Source organism: Rutidosis leptorrhynchoides, chromosome 7, assembly GCF_046630445.1.
Source record: "Rutidosis leptorrhynchoides isolate AG116_Rl617_1_P2 chromosome 7, CSIRO_AGI_Rlap_v1, whole genome shotgun sequence".
Classification (NCBI taxonomy): Eukaryota; Viridiplantae; Streptophyta; class Magnoliopsida; order Asterales; family Asteraceae; genus Rutidosis; species Rutidosis leptorrhynchoides.
The window spans coordinates 96517789-96538591 of NC_092339.1; the positions used below are offsets into that span (position 1 = coordinate 96517789).

At 31.8% G+C, this 20803-nt stretch overlaps 2 protein-coding genes across 2 annotated transcripts; both read left to right on the forward strand.

Moving 5' to 3' along the window:
* The first annotated feature begins 16303 nt into the window (after positions 1-16303).
* On the forward strand, positions 16304-16945 carry LOC139859461 (uncharacterized). The gene has a single exon (XM_071848249.1). It carries the CDS (start codon positions 16304-16306, stop codon positions 16943-16945), a length of 642 nt encoding a protein of 213 aa, XP_071704350.1.
* A 132-nt stretch (positions 16946-17077) lies between these two features.
* Positions 17078-17621, forward strand: LOC139859462 (uncharacterized). Its single transcript, XM_071848250.1, has 2 exons — positions 17078-17222; positions 17317-17621. Exons 1-2 carry the CDS (start codon positions 17078-17080, stop codon positions 17619-17621), a joined length of 450 nt encoding a protein of 149 aa, XP_071704351.1.
* Positions 17622-20803: the final 3182 nt, after the last annotated feature.

The window sequence follows — 20803 nt, forward strand, 5'->3', positions numbered from 1 at the left end:
GTCTCGTAGCTAAGTTATTATTATGCTTATTTAATCCGAAGTAATCATGATGTTGGGCTAATTACTAAAATTGGGTAATTGGGCTTTGTACCATAATTGGGGTTTGGATAAAAGAACGACACTTGTGGAAATTAGACTATGGGCTATTAATGGGTTTTATATTAACTAAACAATACCTTGTTAATTTAATATACAAACTTATAATTCGACGTATTTATATTTAACCACATACGCTTGACTGGGTACGGTGGGCTGGATATCTATAAATACCAATAATTATTCATTTTACCGGACACGGAACTGGATTAATAGTTAAATAGACTTGTTGAAACAGGGGTGAATTACATTCAAGGGTAATTGGTGTAATTGTTAACAAAGTAGTAAAACCTTGGTTTACACGCAGTCGATAACCTGGTGTATTCATTAAACAAAGTATTAAAACCTTGTTACAATTCGAATCCCCAATTAGTTGAAATATTTGACTTCGGGAATAAGAATAATTTGACGAAGGCTTTCTCTCTTTATATTTATGACTGATGGACTATTATGGACAAATCCGTATGGACATATTAAATAATCCAGGACAAAGGACAATTAACCCATGGGCATAAAACTAAAATCAACACGTCAAACATCATGATTACGGAAGTTTAAATAAGCATAATTCTTTTATTTCATATTTTATTTCCTTTATTTTATATTTAATTGCACCTCTAATTATCGCATTTTATTTATTGTTATTGTATTTAATTGCACTTTAATTATCGTACTTTTTAATTATCGCAAGTTTATTTTATCGCACTTTTATTATTCGCAATTTCATTATCGTTATTTACTTTACGCTTTAAATTAAGTCTTTTATTTATATTTTACATTTGGTTTTAACTGCGATTAAAGTTTTAAAATCGACAAACCGGTCATTAAACGGTAAAAACCCCCCGTTATAATAATAATATTACTTATATATATATTTGTATTTTTATAAAAGTAAACTAATATAGCGTTAAGCTTTGTTTAAAGATTTTCCCTGTGGAATGAACCGGACTTACTAAAAACTACACTACTGTACGATTAGGTACACTGCCTATAAGTGTTGTAGTAAGGTTTAAGTATACCCATTCTATAAATAAATAAATATCTTGTGTAAAATTGTATCGTATTTAATAGTATTTCCTTGTAAAAATTAATAGTATTTTATACCCCTTAGCTCTAAACATCAACGTCGCGTAACGTAAAAGGCTAATTTTCTAAACGTACGAAAGTGCGCTCGAAAAACCGAAAGTGGTACATGAGTCGAGTGAAAACGTACGAGTCATTTGAACAAAAATTACATTTTTACTACGCAAGTAAATATAATATAATATTTAATTAATTCTAAAGATTAAATATAATATATATTAAATATTATATAAATCTACGTATGTGTAATATAAGAAAAGAGGTGTCGGCAACCTTTTAGTAGTGCGAATGAGCTGTTATATGTGCGCATGAGAAGTAGGTACCTAATTTGATTATAAATAAGAACTCAATCTATATTCTATCTCGCTAAATCTATATACTTTGTACTAATTTATTTATTTTAGTAATCTTATTATTTTTATTAAAGATAATTATTATTAATCTTATTATATTAATATTAGTATTATTATTATTAAGAATTATACATAAAATATTACGACGAGGTCATGAAGGGGTTATTTCAAGACGAGTTTTGCGAGTTGGATAGGGCTAAGGAAATTATGGGTTAGAGCTATGGAGGTGATGGGTATGGTTCATGGGTATGCTCGTGAGGTCAATTTGGTAGTTATCGTCTTCGTTGCGTCTACGTACCTTTCCTGCAATATTGAATCTCAATATTGATACGTGTGTACTCGTAAATAAATTTTTACATACTAATATTGTATCCCTGACTAATGCTTGAGTATATAGGATTATGCATGCTTGTACTTTTGATATTGCCCTTAGATAGGTTATGTTGAATCTTGAATTAGTTACCTATGCGATTTAGATAAGGTATAAGATATGCAAGTCGTTGGAAAGCTAACGAAAAATTAAGAACTTTTCATTTAGATATCGAATGGTTTCGATGAACGGATTAGAAGTTATAGTCAATTGAATTTTTGTATTATTATTAAAAATGATTATTATTATCGTCGTTATTATCGTCGTTATTATCATCGTTCTAGTTTTTATCTAATTATTATTATTATTATTATTATTATTATTATTATTATTATTATTATTATTATTATTATTATTATTATTATTATTATTATTATTATTATTATTATTATTATTATTATTATTATTATCGTTAACAATAAAAAGTATTAACATTAAAAATTGTTATTTTTATTATTATTAATATCGTTATTATCGTTAAAGTTATAATTAGTATTATCATTAATATTATCATAATATTTATTATCATTGGTATTATTATTATTAAAAACTAATATTAGTAACACTTATATTATTATGATTACTATCAGTAACATGAACGCGATATAAAAGACGATTAAAAGCTATTAAACGAATCGATTAGGAAATAATGAGTATGAGTATCATGATGAAATTAAAATATTGTAAGATATTGATTTAGATAAAATTATCGTTCTTATTATTTTTATCATTACTATTATTATTAAAAGTATCGTTAGTATTAAAACTATCATTTTAATAAAAAATATCATTTTAATAAAAATGTCATTGTTATTATAAAATATCGTTATTATTATCATTTTAAATAGAATTATTATTTTAAATTTAATATTAAAAAGTATCGTAAATATTAAAGTTATCATAATTAGAATTATCATTTAATCATAATATCATTTTTTTAGTAAATATAAATATTGATATCTTTATTAGGAGAATAATAATAATTATTATTACAAAATAATACAACTTTTACTTATTATTATTATCAATGTTATTTTATCCAATAAATATGTAATACAAATAATATAGTTACCTTAATAAAACCTATCATAATATTTTATAATATTAAATGAACTTTATATATTTTATTACTTAAGATATATAAAGGTATATTTCTATATAAAATTTTATTTATTAACAAATGAATTATATTATTTACTCTAATAAAATCTGTTAAAAATATTTAAAAATATAAAACGACTACATTTAAACTATATAATAATCATGTATATATATATATATATATATATATATATATATATATATATATATATATATATAATTAATATAGGTTCGTGAATCCGAGGTCAACCTTGCACTTGTTCAATGATGTTATATGTATTTTTACTACGAAATACAATAGGTGAGTTTCATTTGCTCCCTTTTTAAATGCTTTTCAATATATATTTTTGGAACTGAGAATACATGCGCTATTTATATAACTGTTTTACGAAATAGATACAAGTAATTGAAACTACATTATATGGTTGAATGATCGAAGCCGAATATGCCCCTTTTAGCTTGGTAGCCTAAGAATTTGGGAACAGACCCCAAATTGACGTGAATCCTAAAGATAGATCTATCGGGCCCAACAAGCCCCATTCTGGAATTTGGAATGCTTTAGTACTTCGAAATTATCATGTCCGATGGGTGTCCCGGAATGATGGGGATATTCTATATGCATCTTGTTAATGTCGGTTACCAGGTGTTCAATCCATATGAATGATTTTTGTCTCTATGCATGGGACGTATACTTATGAGAAATGGAAATGAAAATCTTGTGGTCTATTAAAATAATGAAAATGAACGTTTATGATAAACTAGTGAACTCACCAACCTTTTGGTTGACACTTTAAAGCATGTTTATTCTCAGGTGTTAAAGAAATCTTCCGCTGTGCATTTGCTCATTTTAAAGATATTACTTGGAGTCATTCATGGCATATTTCAAAAGACGTTGCATTCAAGTCGTTGAGTTAAATAGAGATTATTATTAAGTAAATGACAGATTAGGTCATTTATAGTTGGATATTATTAAATGGTATGCATGTCTGTCAATTTTCGATGTAAAGAAAGTTTATCTTTTAAAAAAACGAATGCAATGTTTGAAAAATGTAACATATAGAGGTCAAATACCTCGCGATGTAATCAACTATTGAGAATCGTTTATAATGTATATGAACGGGTCCTTTCAATTGATCCCAGCAGGCTGTGAACAACATATCAGGAAACAGAAATAGAAGCTTAACAGCTGCAGTAGCAGTTAATAACTTAGAAGTATGTAGGTGATCGATAATAGGATTGAACATGGTGGCTCGCAGTTGTTGGCTTTATACAGAACATGAGGGATGTAGTAGTAGCTACAGTGAGTGGTTTATGGTGATGGTTGGAGTTCGATGAAAATGATAAAGATAGTGGTAATCTACAAGGGTGATGGTGGCGGTTTTCTAACAACACAGAAAAGAAAGAGATAGATGGGGATGGTGAGGTCATGGTGGTGGCGTTTTATTATGGTTTGTGGTTTCATGAAGAAGAAGAGTGAATAAAAGTGGTGGTGCCTCAGTTATAGTGGCCCTTTGTGGTTAGTTGTTCCTGACGGAACCATAATCATATCAGCAGTAAGAACCCTCGTTCATAATTTGATTTTGGTGATGGTTTTCATGGTTGAAGGTGGTACCGGTGGTGGTGACTCTAGGTGGACCGTGGTGTTGCCGGGAGAAACAAGTGGTGATGGCTTGGGTTCAAAAGGTTGTTGATTAAAAACAGATATAGCGAGCAGATAGAAGTAAGAAGGTGATGATTGTAATGAAATATCAAGTATGTTTATATGCTTGTGTGTATGTAATTATATAATAGAAATATGTAATAGATAAGTTAGTGAAAAAAAAACAGTAACCAATGTCAATAATTCACACAGTAATTCATTAATAATTCGAACAGTAAACTCCATTCAATAATACCTTACTTCTTTTCAATTCACGGGTGAAATCAATAACTTAATAATATAATAATAATTTTATAGACATTCGATGATTTGAAATGTAACAGAAAGGGACAGGTTTTATGGAGTGCTATATCCTGGTCCTTTATAAATTAGTGGTGGATAAAAAGTACTCGGATAAATTCTAAATTTTTATATTAAATTATTTATTTATTTTGGTCATTAAATGCTTACAATCATTCATAAAAAGTTGAGCGATCTTTAGTGCTCCATCTTAAGTAAAATGTACGGAGCGTTAGAACTCAACTTTAGATTTTTAAATATATTTTTTGCAACTATAAAATTTAAATAACTTAATTATAGACCAACGTTTATTATTAAATTTCATAATCTCGTATTTTAACTTGTTTAATATCAATCGCATGATAAGCGAGTGCTACAATTATTTAACATTTATTTTTAATATAATTTATTTATATCTATAGATATGTTTTAAATAACATTTATTTTATTTTATTTTATTTTATTTTACAAAATTAGTTTCTAATAATTATACCATAGATTATATTTCCAAATATGTATATTTATATTTAATTATATACATATCTATTTAAAATTAGTGGTTCGTGAATCGTCGGAAAATGGTCGAAGGTCAATTGGATATATGAAATAGTTCAAAATTTTGAGACTCAACATTACAGACTTTTCTTATCGCGTCAAAAATATTAAATCGTATCGAGAGTTTGGTTTAAAATTAATCGAAATTTTTCGCGTCATTACAGTACCTACCCGTTAAAGAAATTTCGTCCCGAAATTTGAGTGAGGTCGTCATGGTTAACAATAAAAATATTTTCATGACGAATATGAGTTGATAATTAGAGTTTTATCATTATTAATATAGATAAAACGATTCGATCATGTGAAGCGTACGAGTGAAGCTATTACAAAAGAGTGAAAAGTTTCGTCTTAACTTTTGACGTAGTCATGGTGGATTTCCAGAATTCAAGGAATTTAAGGAAATCTTCTAATCAGAAAGAAAATGTAATAGCACGATTTTTTTTAGCAACTGTTGGAATTATGGAAAGGATAGAAATATCAAGAGAATATTTTCTTGATATGTTTAGAGGTTAAATAGAATGAAAGAGTTATGTAACATGGTACATGATGACGGTATAGTCTGTGAGTCATCACGTTCCATTAGAAATTCAACATTACTTACTGAAATATAACCACGTTGGCCTGACGTCATTATATTATACTAACTCATGCTTCAATTCCGAACACTTCTCCAGAAACCATTCATAATTCAAACTCGAATTTTAAAGAAATTTAGAAACTAAAATAGTTTCCTTTATGACGTAACACGGATAGCACGAAGAGATAGATAATTTCGAACAAAGATATTTATGAAGTTATCTTTAGAAATATCTAAGATATTTATAACAAAGGATACGATGATATCTTAGAATTTAAAATATTTAAGATCAGAAGATGATGAAGAAATTCGTCCGCAAGGATTTAGAGTAAGGAGCAAGGTATTCGCTAAAAATTTCATCAGCTTTTTCAAAACTCAGAAAACTGATTCATAGGCTAAAGCGCTTTTCAGAAATTCAGAATTGAAGTTTTGTAAATCCAGGAGATAGAATATATATATATATATATATATATATATATATATATATATATATATATATATATATATATATATATATATATATATAATTGTTGTCGTAGAATCGCTGAGGAATTCGAGATTATCGATTGATGCCTCTCGGTATTCGGTATGGTAATTATCGTTACAAGATGCCGATGAGTTCATGATAAGACTTCAATAGATAAATATAGTGATTTGTCGGAGAGATTTAAACTAAGGAGCAGCGAGGTTGTTGGTACATCTGCTGGTAATATGGTGGAATATAAAAGGGTTCCCCGGTAACAATAAAAGAGCACGCATATATATCAAGGTTATAATAAGGTTGTTTCAAACGAAAAGTCAAAGTTGACTTGCTGGAGCTGTGACAAAACTGGCTATCTCGAATAGGAGTTGCAAAGTTATTTCCGGTAATAATAACGCTAAAGGAGCTAGCACAGATACGTGTTAAAAGTTTAATCAAGTTCCGAGTGTTTTCGAGTGCATAACTATATGCATAAATCTTTTCTTCCGTAGATGAAGTGCGGTTGGTTCATCCTCTCGATTGAGGTGTTTTCAAGAATCATGAAAGGTTTGAACGCAGATTGTAATCGTCAAGACACAAATGAGGTTTAAGATGAAATCAAGTGGCAAACTTGAAGAAATGTTTAGTTTCATATGTTATAATCAATATTTTAATTCATTTTAATTGTCCAATGTTGGTAGTCCACAGTTAGTAATTTAACAATTCATATATATAATATTCAAATTAATTAATACGTATCGTGACCCATTGTATACATGTCTCAGACTCCATCACAACTCAAAGTATATATATTATTTTTGAATCAACCTCAACCCTGTATAGCTAACTCGATCATTATTGCATATAAATTGTCTATGGTTATTCCAAATAATATATATAGATGCGTCGATATGATATGTCAAAACCTTGTATACGTGTCCCGATATTTAAAGTGCGTAAAATAAATAACAGAAATTAAATGACGATAAATAAAATTGCGAGAATTTAAATTCCGATAAATAAATTGCGATAATTAAATTGCGATAAATAAAATTGCTATAAATAAAATGTAATCAGTTAGCTAGGAACAGTTAGCTAGGAACAGTTAGCGTGGATTCTTAACAAATTTTCTCATAGTTAATTTGTTTGTTTCTAACAAATTTTATTTTGTCAAATGTTTTCTTCATTATGCCACTAGTTGGATTCTGATAGGTCAAAATCCAAATATTGAATTTGAGTGAAAATGGTTATTCTGCGGTGAACTGATACGTATATATGTGGATGTAAGTAGGATGGTAAATGACTTTTGAATCAGATTCAAAGAACGTACCGTGTAACTTATTATTGTGAAATCTTAAATATTCTTCGGGTATTACCTACCTGTTAAAATATTTTCACCATTAACAGTTTGTACAAAAGAATTTTTAACTACAATCTTTATGAAAACATATATACATATATATTTTCTTCAGATGTAATCATGGATTTAATGATTTAATATGATATTAAACTCATATGATTTTCGGTTTGAGCTAGAATAAGTAATCTCTAAAACTATTAGGAACCACATATTCTTCGCAGAATATTTCTTCAATGAAGTTATGGATCAATACTTCATCGTTCATTGTTGTTGGTACTCCATGGGTATCTATGGTGCGTATGATGTTGATGTTCGAGGTATAGAATGTGATGTCGAGACCTGTGATGTGGATGTTGCTGTTGGTGCTTGTAAGTTTTGAATCATATTCTCCAAAGCCACTACTAGAGCGCGAAGTTCGTTGACTTCTTCTATTATACTGGAATAATTGTCGGTTCGGACGAGTGGATGAATAAGATCTAGAATCTGAGATAGTATATAATCGTGATGAGATACTCTGGAAATGAGAGCAAAGATGGTATTACGAATAGATTCGCCGATAAGTGCTTCAGGTTCATCGTCAAGAGGTGAATTCGATTGATGGAAGGGATCGTCTTCTTCGCGTCTCCATTGATTAAGTCAAATACGAACCCATCATATGAATTGGTTGATTCATTCTGGTGACGCTGATTCCAGAGCTTAGGTGAACATCCATGTCAGAATAGCTGTCGGATTTCGTAGAACTTGAACTAGTGGCGAGTTCCATTTCGTACGATTGAGTAAAGGGTTTTTCAGTATGAAATGATTTTCGGCAATCGGATGGTATTATAATTACATAGAATATCTATATATATATATATATATATATATATATATATATATATAGAACAAAAGATTTCGTAGAATACGGAGGAATTTACAGAATATGCCAGGCAAAGTTTACAATAACAGATACGCTAAGATATGAATTTTGTCTATACACTATTCATGCAATCAATGCAGTAAGATGTGTCTAGACTAAGCATGATAAGCAAATGATTCTCTAAGAAGGATAAGCAGGTATTTTCGACACGAAATGATAAGCAAAACTTTTGACATGCAGACACGGTCGAAGTCCAGACTCACTAATGCATCTAAACAACTATCAGTTAGACATACTAATGCAAGACCTGGTTTGCTAAGACCACCGCTCTGATACTAACTTTCATGACCCGTCCTAATCCATCTAGACAAATACATTACATTTGATTACATCGCGAGGTACTTGACCTCTATATGATACATTTTACAAACATTGCATTCGTTTTTAAAAGACAAACTTTCATTTCATCGAAAGTTGACGGCATGCATACCATTTCATAATATATCCAACTATAATTGACTTAGTAATAATCTTGATGAACTCGACTACTCGAATGCAACGTCTTTTGAAATACGTCATGAATGACTCCAAGTAATATCTCTAATATGAGCAAATGCACAACGGAAGATTTCTTTAATACCTGAGAATAAAAATGCTTTCAAGTGTCAACCAAAAGGCTGGTGAGTTCATTAGTTTATCATAAATAATCATTTCCAATAGTTTAATAGACCACAATATACTCATAATTAGAAAACAATCTGTGCAGGTCTACTCCCGCTGTAAAATCATTCATATGAAGAACACCGGAACCTTTCAAAACAACTCACCAACGGTAGCTAATGCGTAGTGCAATGACAAAATCATCTCACCATGGTAGTTAATACAATATAATTTATACAACGGGAGCTAATGCGTACGCAATGCAAAATCATCTCCCGAGGGTAGCTGAAACGGAGGCTAATGCGTATGCAATGCAAAATCATCCCTCCGTTACCAACTACAAAGTCGACTATAATACAATACAATACATCGGGGGCTAGTGCGTGCGTGCAATGCAAAATCATCCCGCCGATGGTAGTTAAAACGGGAGCTAATGCGTACGCAATGCAAAATCATCTCTTCGTTAACTACTAAATCGAACCTGTGAATCTAAATAATTCTATCATAGAATGTAGTTTTGAATATTTGTATCTACTTCGTCAATCATTTATAAAAACAGTTCATGTATTTTCAGTTCAAAAATATATCTCAAAAGCATTTAGGAAACAGTTATAAAAACAGCGCATGTATTCTCAGTCCTAAAAATGTAAGAGTAAAAGGGAATCAAATAAACTCACAATATTGTATATCGTAGTAATTAAGTATATGATGGCATTGAACAAGTGCAAGGTTGACCTCGGATTTACGAACATATATTATTCATTTATATATTAATTAAAACATATAATAACAATTAACAAGTTATATTATTATTATTATTAATATTCTTCTAATATTAATAATTTATATGTTTCATTAATTAACTATATTTATTTTATATATTTTAAATAAATACTTAATATTTTATCATAAAAATATCAATGTAGATGTTATGTGTATTAAATATATTTTTATATAAATATCTTTTGTTAAAATAACAATGGTATTAATTCTTAAAATAATGTTAATAATAATAATAGTAATTAGATTTATTAATCATAACAATAATAATATGATAATCTTTATAAAAAAGATAATTTTTAATATTAATAATAATTTTAATAAAAATGATAATTTTTGATAAAATGGTAATTTTAGTAATAATGAAAATGATAATAATAATTATAATAATAAAAATTTTATTAATGATAAAAAAATTTAATATTCATAATACTAATAATGTTAAAAATAATGAATATACCAATTTTAATATTAATGATAATTTTACTAATACTAATATTGATAATAATAATAATAATAATAATAATAATAATAATTATACTTATTAATAATAATAATAATAGTAGTCATAATCTTTGGGTGTAATTATCTTCAATAACACTTGATAAACCCATTGAAGCCTAAGATTCATCATCTTCTCTACATCAACTAGTAATTTGGGGTTTTGTAACCTAACTTTGAGGTATGAATAATTATTACTTTAAATACGAAAATTATGTAATTAGATGATGTTCTTATTGTTAGAAACAAGGTTTTTCAACTAAGTGGAACCCTAATTCGAATTTTAGGGTTTATGTGCCAAAATTAGGGAAAATTGTTGATTTTGTATGAAGATAAACTTGTAGTCAAAAAGCTTGTTGGATGGAGTAAAAAATATGACTTTGACTATGTTTTATGAAAAATAATGTTTATGTAAGTTAGATATTGGATTACATGAGTAATGGGTTGGAAAGACTTGAAGTTTTAAGTCTTGAACTAATTAATCAGTGTCAAAATGGGTTTTGTGAGTTTAAAGGAAGAACCTTAGTTTTGATTGGTCTTGAATGACTTGTATGAATAAATTGTGATACATATGTATGCTTGTATGATTAGGTTTAGATACTTGGAATTGGGCTTGAGGAATTATTGTGCTTTGGTTGTAATTGACTTGCTTGCGGTTAAGGTGAGTTCATGATATATACTTGTATGTATGTATTCGAGGTATATTTGTAGTGGCTTTAGGGTGCCTACGCACACTAAAGTATAATGTAGTGGCCTTAGTGTAGTGACCCGAACTTTTCCATGTTTATATATATTAATTGAGATTGATATTTATATGATTAAATGTTTCCAACATGTTAAGCAATCAAACTTGTTAAGACTTGATTAATTGAAATATGTTTCATATATACAATTGACCACCCAAGTTGACCGGTGATTCACGAACGTTAAAACTTGTAAAAACTATATGATGACATATATATGGATATATATATAGTTAACATGATACTATGATAAGTAAACATATCATTAAGTATATTAACAATGAACTACATATGTAAAAACAAGACTACTAACTTAATGATTTTTAAACGAGACATATATGTAACGATTATCGTTGTAAAGACATTTAATGTATATATATCATATTAAGAGATATTCATACATGATAATATCATGATAATATAATAATTTAAAATCTCATTTGATATTATAAACATTGGGTTAACAACATTTAACAAGATCGTTAACCTAAAAGTTTCAAAACAACACTTACATGTAACGACTAACGATGACTTAACGACTCAGTTAAAATGTATATACATGTAGTGTTTTAATATGTATTTATACACTTTTGAAAGACTTCAATACACTTATCAAAATACTTCTACTTAACAAAAATGCCTACAATTACATCCTCGTTCAGTTTCATCAACAATTCTACTCGTATGCAACCGTATTCGTACTCGTACAATACACAACTTTTAGATGTATGTACTATTGGTATATACACTCCAATTATCAGCTCTTAGCAGCCCATGTGAGTCACCTAACACATGTGGGAACCATCATTTGGCAACTAGCATGAAATATCTCATAAAATTACAAAAATATGAGTAATCATTCATGACTTATTTACATGAAAACAAAATTACATATCCTTTATATCTAATCCATACACCAACGACCAAAAACACCTACAAACACTTTCATTCTTCAATTTTATTCATCTAATTGATCTCTCTCAAGTTCTATCTTCAAGTTCTAAGTGTTCTTCATAAATTCCAAAAGTTCTAGTTTCATAAAATCAAGAATACTTTCAAGTTTGCTAGCTCACTTCCAATCTTGTAAGGTGATCATCCAACCTCAAGAAATCTTTGTTTCTTACAGTAGGTTATCATTCTAATACAAGGTAATAATCATATTCAAACTTTGATTCAATTTCTATAACTATAACAATCTTATTTCAAGTGATGATCTTACTTGAACTTGTTTTCGTGTCATGATTCTACTTCAAGAACTTCGAGCCATCCAAGGATCCGTTGAAGCTAGATCCATTTTTATATTTTCCAGTAGGTTTATCCAAGGAACTTAAGGTAGTAATTATGTTCATAACATCATTCGATTCATACATATAAAGCTATCTTATTCGAAGGTTTAAACTTGTAATCACTAGAACATAGTTTAGTTAATTCTAAACTTGTTCGCAAACAAAAGTTAATCCTTCTAACTTGACTTTTAAAATCAACTAAACACATATTCTATATCTATATGATATGCTAACTTAATGATTTAAAACCTCGAAACACGAAAAACACCGTAAAACCGGATTTACGCCGTCGTAGTAACACCGCGGGCTGTTTTGGGTTAGTTAATTAAAAACTATGATAAACTTTGATTTAAAAGTTGTTATTCTGAGAAAATTATTTTTATTATGAACATGAAACTATATCCAAAAATGATGGTTAAACTCAAAGTGGAAGTATGTTTTCTAAAATGGTCATCTAGACGTCGTTCTTTCGACTGAAATGACTACCTTTACAAAAACGACTTGTAACTTATTTTTCCGACTATAAACCTATACATTTTCTGTTTAGATTCATAAAATAGAGTTCAATATGAAACCATAGCAATTTGATTCACTCAAAACGGATTTAAAATGAAGAAGTTATGGGTAAAACAAGATTGGATAATTTTTCTCATTTTAGCTACGTGAAAATTGGTAACAAATATATTCCAACCATAACTTAATCAACTTGTATTGTATATTATGTAATCTTGAGATACCATAGACACGTATACAATGTTTCGACCTATCATGTCGACACATCTATATATATTTCGGAACAACCATAGACACTCTATATGTGAATGTTGGAGTTAGCTATACAGGGTTGAGGTTGATTCCAAAATATATATAGTTTGAGTTGTGATCAATACTGAGATACGTATACAATGGGTCGTGGATTGATTCAAGATAATATTTATCGATTTATTTCTGTACATCTAACTGTGGACAACTAGTTGTAGGTTACTAACGAGGACAGCTGACTTAATAAACTTAAAACATCAAAATATATTAAAAGTGTTGTAAATATATTTTGAACATACTTTGATATATATGTATATATTGTTATAGGTTTGTGAATCAACCAGTGGCCAAGTCTTACTTCCCGACGAAGTAAAATTCCGTGAAAGTGAGTTATAGTCCCACTTTTAAAATCTAATATTTTTGGGATGAGAATACATGCAGGTTTTATAAATGATTTACAAAATAGACACAAGTACGTGAAACTACATTCTATGGTTGAATTATCGAAATCGAATATGCCCCTTTTTATTAAGTCTGGTAATCTAAGAATTAGGGAACAGACACCCTAATTGGCGCGAATCCTAAAGATAGATCTATTGGGCCTAACAAACCCCATCCAAAGTACCGGATGCTTTAGTACTTCGAAATTTATATCATATCCGAAGGGTATCCCGGAATGATGGGGATATTCTTATATATGCATCTTGTTAATGTCGGTTACCAGGTGTTCACCATATGAATGATTTTTATCTCTATGTATGGGATGTGTATTGAAATATGAAATCTTGTGGTCTATTGTTACGATTTGATATATATATAGGTTAAACCTATAACTCACCAACATTTTTGTTGACGTTTTAAGCATGTTTATTCTCAGGTGATTATTAAGAGCTTCCGCTGTCGCATACTTAAATAAGGACAAGATTTGGAGTCCATGCTTGTATGATATTGTGTAAAAACTGCATTCAAGAAACTTATTTTGTTGTAACATATTTGTATTGTAAACCATTATGTAATGGTCGTGTGTAAACAGGATATTTTAGATTATCATTATTTGATAATCTACGTAAAGCTTTTTAAACCTTTATTGATGAAATAAAGGTTATGGTTTGTTTTAAAATGAATGCAGTCTTTGAAAAACGTCTCATATAGAGGTCAAAACCTCGCAACGAAATCAATTAATATGGAACGTTTTTAATCAATAAGAACGGGACATTTCACTTAGTGTGTTTATGCACACTAGGGTATATTTTGTAGTGGCTCTAGTGTATTGATCACACATTAGAGTATATTTTGTAGTGGCTCTAGAAGTGTTCCGGAGCACTCTAGAGTATGCTGATGACACTTGATTGTGTTATATGATGAGCTTACATCTCGGATGTAGGTGGGACTCTAATGGTGTCGTTGATACCTTAGTTTGCCCAACGTAGTAGATTGCATACATATTTACATTTGTATATTATGTTCTCACTAAGCGTTAGCTTACTCTTGTGTTGTTTACATATTTTATAGATTTGGGTGCGGATAAAGGAAAGGGTAAGCTTGATGATTAGCTTGTTGGTGTGAAGTTCTTCTGGATGTTGATATGCTCAACTAGACGTAGCTGGTTTATAGGTGCTTTTGAGTGGGATAGATATATCCTAAGGACCATGCTCATGAATTTTGGTTTCTCATGTCAAAATGGGTCAAGCTGTAATAGTTGTTTGTAATGAGTCGGTTAATACTAATTAATGATGGTAGTTTGTGAATATCTAAACTTGTTGAAAATGTTGCTTTGTATGTATCTAATGGCTCAAAACAGGTTGCGTTCACTGTTGCTGGTTGGAGTTAAAACGGGTCAGGTGACAAAATGGTTTTAAAAAAAATGGGGGGGGGGGGTTACCGTTTTACAGTTATTGGTTTTTGGAAGGTTAAAGTGGTATCAGAGCCAGGTTTAAGGGATCTAGGAGGTTACTTGTAGAAGTAGGATTTCCTAGACTTAAACCGTAGGAATTGTACGTTTTGTGAAAAATGTGGGACCTTAACTTGTTGTTGTTGTTTATATGCTTTGATAGAAGCCTAGTACCTATAGGAGATAGATAAGCAACTAACATGCTAATGTGTTACAAGTTGTTATTTGAACATGTATGCATTGGTTTGTGTAGTATAAATTATTGAGTGAATGTCGTGTCGGATCCATGTAAAGTACTTTGTATGTCGTGTGGACATGGTAAGGTACATGTTTGTAATAACGCTTGATCACCATTATTACAACCTTGTATTTTGTCATTAAAGTATGACATAACGAAGTACCGAATGAAGGAAGCATGATATTGTTGGCAGGATTGCGTGCATGTAGAATTTTATGAACATATATCTAACAGGTGTTTAACTTTCAGAATGACGACTAATGAAGAGAATCTCGATGGTTTAGACCATAATAAAGGTGGCACCCGTGAAGAAGAGGGTGATCCTACTAGCAAAGGCATTAGAAAATTTCTCACCTTTTATGGTTAAGAAGATAAAGGATACTATGGAAGAGGCAGTAAAGACTAGTATTGCCGACATGATCACTGAGGCAGTGAGTAATGAATTTGATTGATGGTTACCACATGTTAATGTTGAAGGTGAAAACTTGATTAATGAAGGCGGGGCAAGAGTTAATCGTGAAATTGTTCCTTCAAAGCCATATAGATTAAAGGACTTCAAGTTGAGTAATCCGCCCACTTATACAAGAGACCTCAACCCAATAGTGAGTAGTTGATGGATCTCTGACATTGAAGGGTGTTTTAGAACAACTCGCTGTCCCAATGATTTAAAGACCACTTTTGGGACATGTATGTTAACGGGAGTTGCACAAAGATGGTGGGATAATCTTTTAGTAATTAAGAGAAATGACTATGCGGATAGAGTGCCTTGGGAGGAATTCAAGGGTGAATTTTTTAAGAATTTTCGATCAGAGGCCGAGGTGGAACGGTTGAAGACTGAGTTTCTAAATACTCACCAAGGGTCTATGGACTTGAAAACATTTCGAGCCCATTTCATAGACCGACTTCAATTCAATCCCGAATACGTTAACAATGAGGCAAGTAAGTGTAGGTTATTCCATCGGTTGTTGCGTGATGAGATAAGGATAAAAATTAGCGTGTCACAATTCAAATCATTTGTTGACTTGTTTGATGCGGCAAGAGACTTTGAAGACGAGCTTATACGAGAGGGAAGGTACACTTGGAAAAAGGAAAGTTATACTCCCAAAAGAAAGTTAGAACAAGGCGGTTTGCCTAATAAAAAAATAAAGGGTGGTGATGGGAAAAAAGGAGGAGTAGTTTTTCCTCGGGTGTGTTTTAATTGTGGGAAGCCCGGTCATCTTGCTAAAGATTGTGGAGTTGAGGTATCAAAAGACATTATATGCTACAATTACAACGGAGAAGGCCACCGAAAGGCTGAATGCCCGTTTTTATCGGATGCAGCAAGGAAATAAGAACAAAGGAAGGAAGTCGTAAGAAGGTTAGAGAAATCGGCGGGTACGGCAAAAGGAAGGTCCTTCCAAATTACTGTTGATGAGGCAAGAAAGTCATCGGAAGTTGTGTCAGGTACTTTTTCGGTTAACTCCATGCCTGTAAAAGTATTATTTGACTCCGGTGCTGATCGCTCATTTATTGCTACTAGATTTGCTCCTTGTTTGTGTAGTACGTTATCCAGCCTTAAGTTTCCATTAGAAGTAGAAATCGCCGATGATAAGCCCAAGTTGGTTGTAGGTGTGTATAAAAATTGCAAAAATTGATGTAAACTCTATATTGTTCAATGTTGACCTAATCCCTATGACTATGGGTGAGTTTGATGTGGTTATAGGAATGGATTGGCTCAGTCAATACGGAGCCAATATCGTTTGTGATGAAAATATTATTCGGGTGAAAACCCCAAGTGGGGAAGATGTAATTATTCAAGGAGAAGGACAAAGACAACCTGTTTCTATATGCACTTATGCCCGTGCACGTCGTCTTATGTCTAGTGGATGTGCGGCATTTCTGGCTCACGTCATTGACTCTCAGAAGGAATCAAAGTCCATCAAGGACATCCCAGTAGTTAATGAATTTGAAGATGTGTTTCCGGATGATCTTCCTGGTGTTCCTCCTGAAAGACAAGTGGAGTTTTAGATCGAGTTGGTTTCGGGTGCTGCACCTATTGCTAAGACTCCTTATCGCCTAGCACCAACTGAGATGCAGGAATTAATGAGTCAACTAGAAGAGCTATTGGATAAAGGTTTCATACATCCAAGTAGTTCACCATGGGGAGCACCAGTGTTATTTGTAAAGAAGAAAGATGGTAGCATGAGGATGTGTATCGATTATAGGGAGTTGAACAAGGTGACTATCAAGAATCGTTATCCATTACCACGGATCGATGATTTATTTGATCAACTCCAAGGGGCTAGTTATTTTTCGAAGATTGATTTAAGATCGGGTTATCATCAGTTGAGAATTCATGATGATGATATTCCAAAAACGGCGTTTAGAACTCGATATGGGCATTACGAGTTCGTAGTGATGCCTTTTGGTCTTACAAATGCACCTGCGGCATTTATGGATCTTATGAATCGGGTGTTCCGACCTATGTTAGATAAGTCGGTAATCGTGTTTATTGATGACATCCTTATTTACTCTAAAAGCATGAAAGAATACGAGCACCACTTACGTGTAGTTTTAGGGACGTTACGAAAGGAGAGGTTATGTGCTAAGTTCTCTAAGTGCAAATTTTGGTTGAGGGAAGTTCAATTCCTCAGCCATGTTGTGAATGATAAAGGGATTCAGGTTGATTCTGAGAAGATCGAAATGATTGTGAAATGGGATCGTCCGACTACACCTACAGAAATCCGCAGTTTCCTTGGGTTAGCCGGTTATTATAGGCGATTCATTCAAGATTTTTCTAAAATTGCTATTCCTTTGACTAAGTTAACGCGGAAGAATGTGAAGTTTGATTGGGGTAGTAAACAAGAAGTGGCATTTCAATCATTAAAGAAAAATTTAAGTCAGGCTCTGGTGTTAGTGTTGCCTGAAGGGATTGAAGATATGATGGTATATTGTGATGCCTCAATTAATGGGCTCGGTTGTGTATTGATGCATCGAGAAAGAGTTATTGCTTATGCTTCAAGGAAATTAAAAGAGCACGAGAAGAATTACCCCACTCATGATCTTAAGTTGGCGGCGGTGGTCCATGCTTTAAAAATTTGGCGTCATTATTTATAAGGTGTTAAATGTACTATTTACACAGACCACAAGAGTCTGAAATACTTTTTCGATAAAAAGGATCTAAATAATCGTCAGTGTCGATGGTTGGATCTGTTGAAAGATTATGATTGTGAAATACTTTACCACCCGGGTAAAGCTAATGTGGTGGCGGATGCGTTGAGTCGAAAGAGCCGACATCCGAGGATTCAAATCGAGTCCTTGCGGATGACAATTACAAATGACTTTCTTCAAAAGATTTCTAAAGCTAAGGTGGAAGCAATAGTCGAGCATGTGAATGAAGAACGAATGAAAGCGAAAATAGACTTACTTAAGCAAGATTCACAGGGATTGATGACCCGCTACGGTAGACTCTGGGTTCCGAAGCATGGCGGAGCTAGACAACTACTACTTGATGAAGCGCATAAATTGAAATATTCTATTCATCCTGGTGTAACCAAAATGAACCATGATTTGAAGGAAGAGTATTGGTGGCCCGGTATGAAACGAAACATTGTAAAGTTTGTTGAACAATGTGTTACTTGTCTGCAAGTGAAGGCTGAGCACCAAAAGCCTTATGGGAAGTTGCAACCACTTGAGATCCCGAAGTGGAAGTGGGAGCATATTACCATGGGTTTTATCACAAAGTTACCTAAAACAACGAGAACCCAATATGATACTATTTGGGTGATTGTGGATCGGTTAACGAAAGGTGCATTATTTCTTCCAATCAGGGAAACCTCGTCATCTGAAGCACTAGCTTCACTTTTTATCAAAGAAGTGGTAGCTAGACATGGTGTCCGTGTTTCAATTGTGTCAGATAGAGATACTCAGTTTACTTCTCGATTTTGAAGAAAGTTTCAAGAAGATATGGGTACGCAGTTAAGGTTAAGTACCGCATTTCACCTTCAAACAGATGGTCAAAGTGAGCAAACCATTCAAACTTTAGAAGATATTTTGCGGGCTTGTGCAATTGAGTTTGGAGGAAGTTGGGACACATATTTACCATTAGCAGAATTCTCATACAATAATAGCTATCATGCTAGTATTGGAATGCCGCCATACGAAATGTTATATGGTAGAAAGTGTCGCACTCCAATTTGTTGGGGTGAAATTGGTGAACGTGAGTTGGGTGGAACCGATCTTGTAATGAAAACTAATGAGAAGATTGAAGTTATTAGAGGGCGTTTGAAGGCGGCCCAAGATAGGCAAAAGTCCTACGCGGACAAAAGAAGGAGATTGGTAGAATTTAAAGAGGGTGACATGGTGATGATTAAGGTATCGCCTTGGAAAGGAATCATTCGATTTCGAAAGAGAGGAAAACTGGGTCCTCGGTACATCGGACCTTTCAAAATATTAGAAAGGGTTGGTGAGGTAGCTTATCATTTGGAATTTCCAGAGAATCTTTCGGGAATTCATAATACATTTCACGTATCTCATTTGCGGAAGTTCCTAACCGCACAATCTACAATAGTTCCTTTGGATGAGATTGAAGTAAACGATAAACTTGGTTATGTAGAAGAATCGGTAGAAATTATAGATGAGAAAGTAAGACGAATTCGGAATAGACCAATAAGATCTTTCAGGGTTAAATGGAAGTACGGGAAGGAGATGGAGTATAAATGGTAAACAGAAGAATTTATAATTAAACACTTTCCATCCTGCCAGCTAGCTTGGATCACGAGGACGCGATCCGATTCAAGTGGGGGAGAGTTGTTGAAATGTCCCGTTCATATTGATTATAAACGTTCTATATTAATTGATTTCGTTGCGAGGTTTTGACCTCTATATGAGACGTTTTTCAAAGACTGCATTCATTTTTAAAACAAACCATAACCTTTATTTTATCGACAAGGTTAAAAGGACACCACCTAGATTATCAGAAATGATAATATAAAAATATCACACTTACACACTACCAATACATATTGGTTTACAATTTTAATATGTTACAACAAAGTAAATTTCGAATGCAGTTTTAAACAATATAATACAAGCATGCTGACTCCAAATCTTGTCCATATATTAGCATGCAACAACAGAAGCTCTTAATAATCACCTGAGAATAAACATGCTTTAAACGTCAACAAAAATGTTGGTGAGTTATAGGTTTA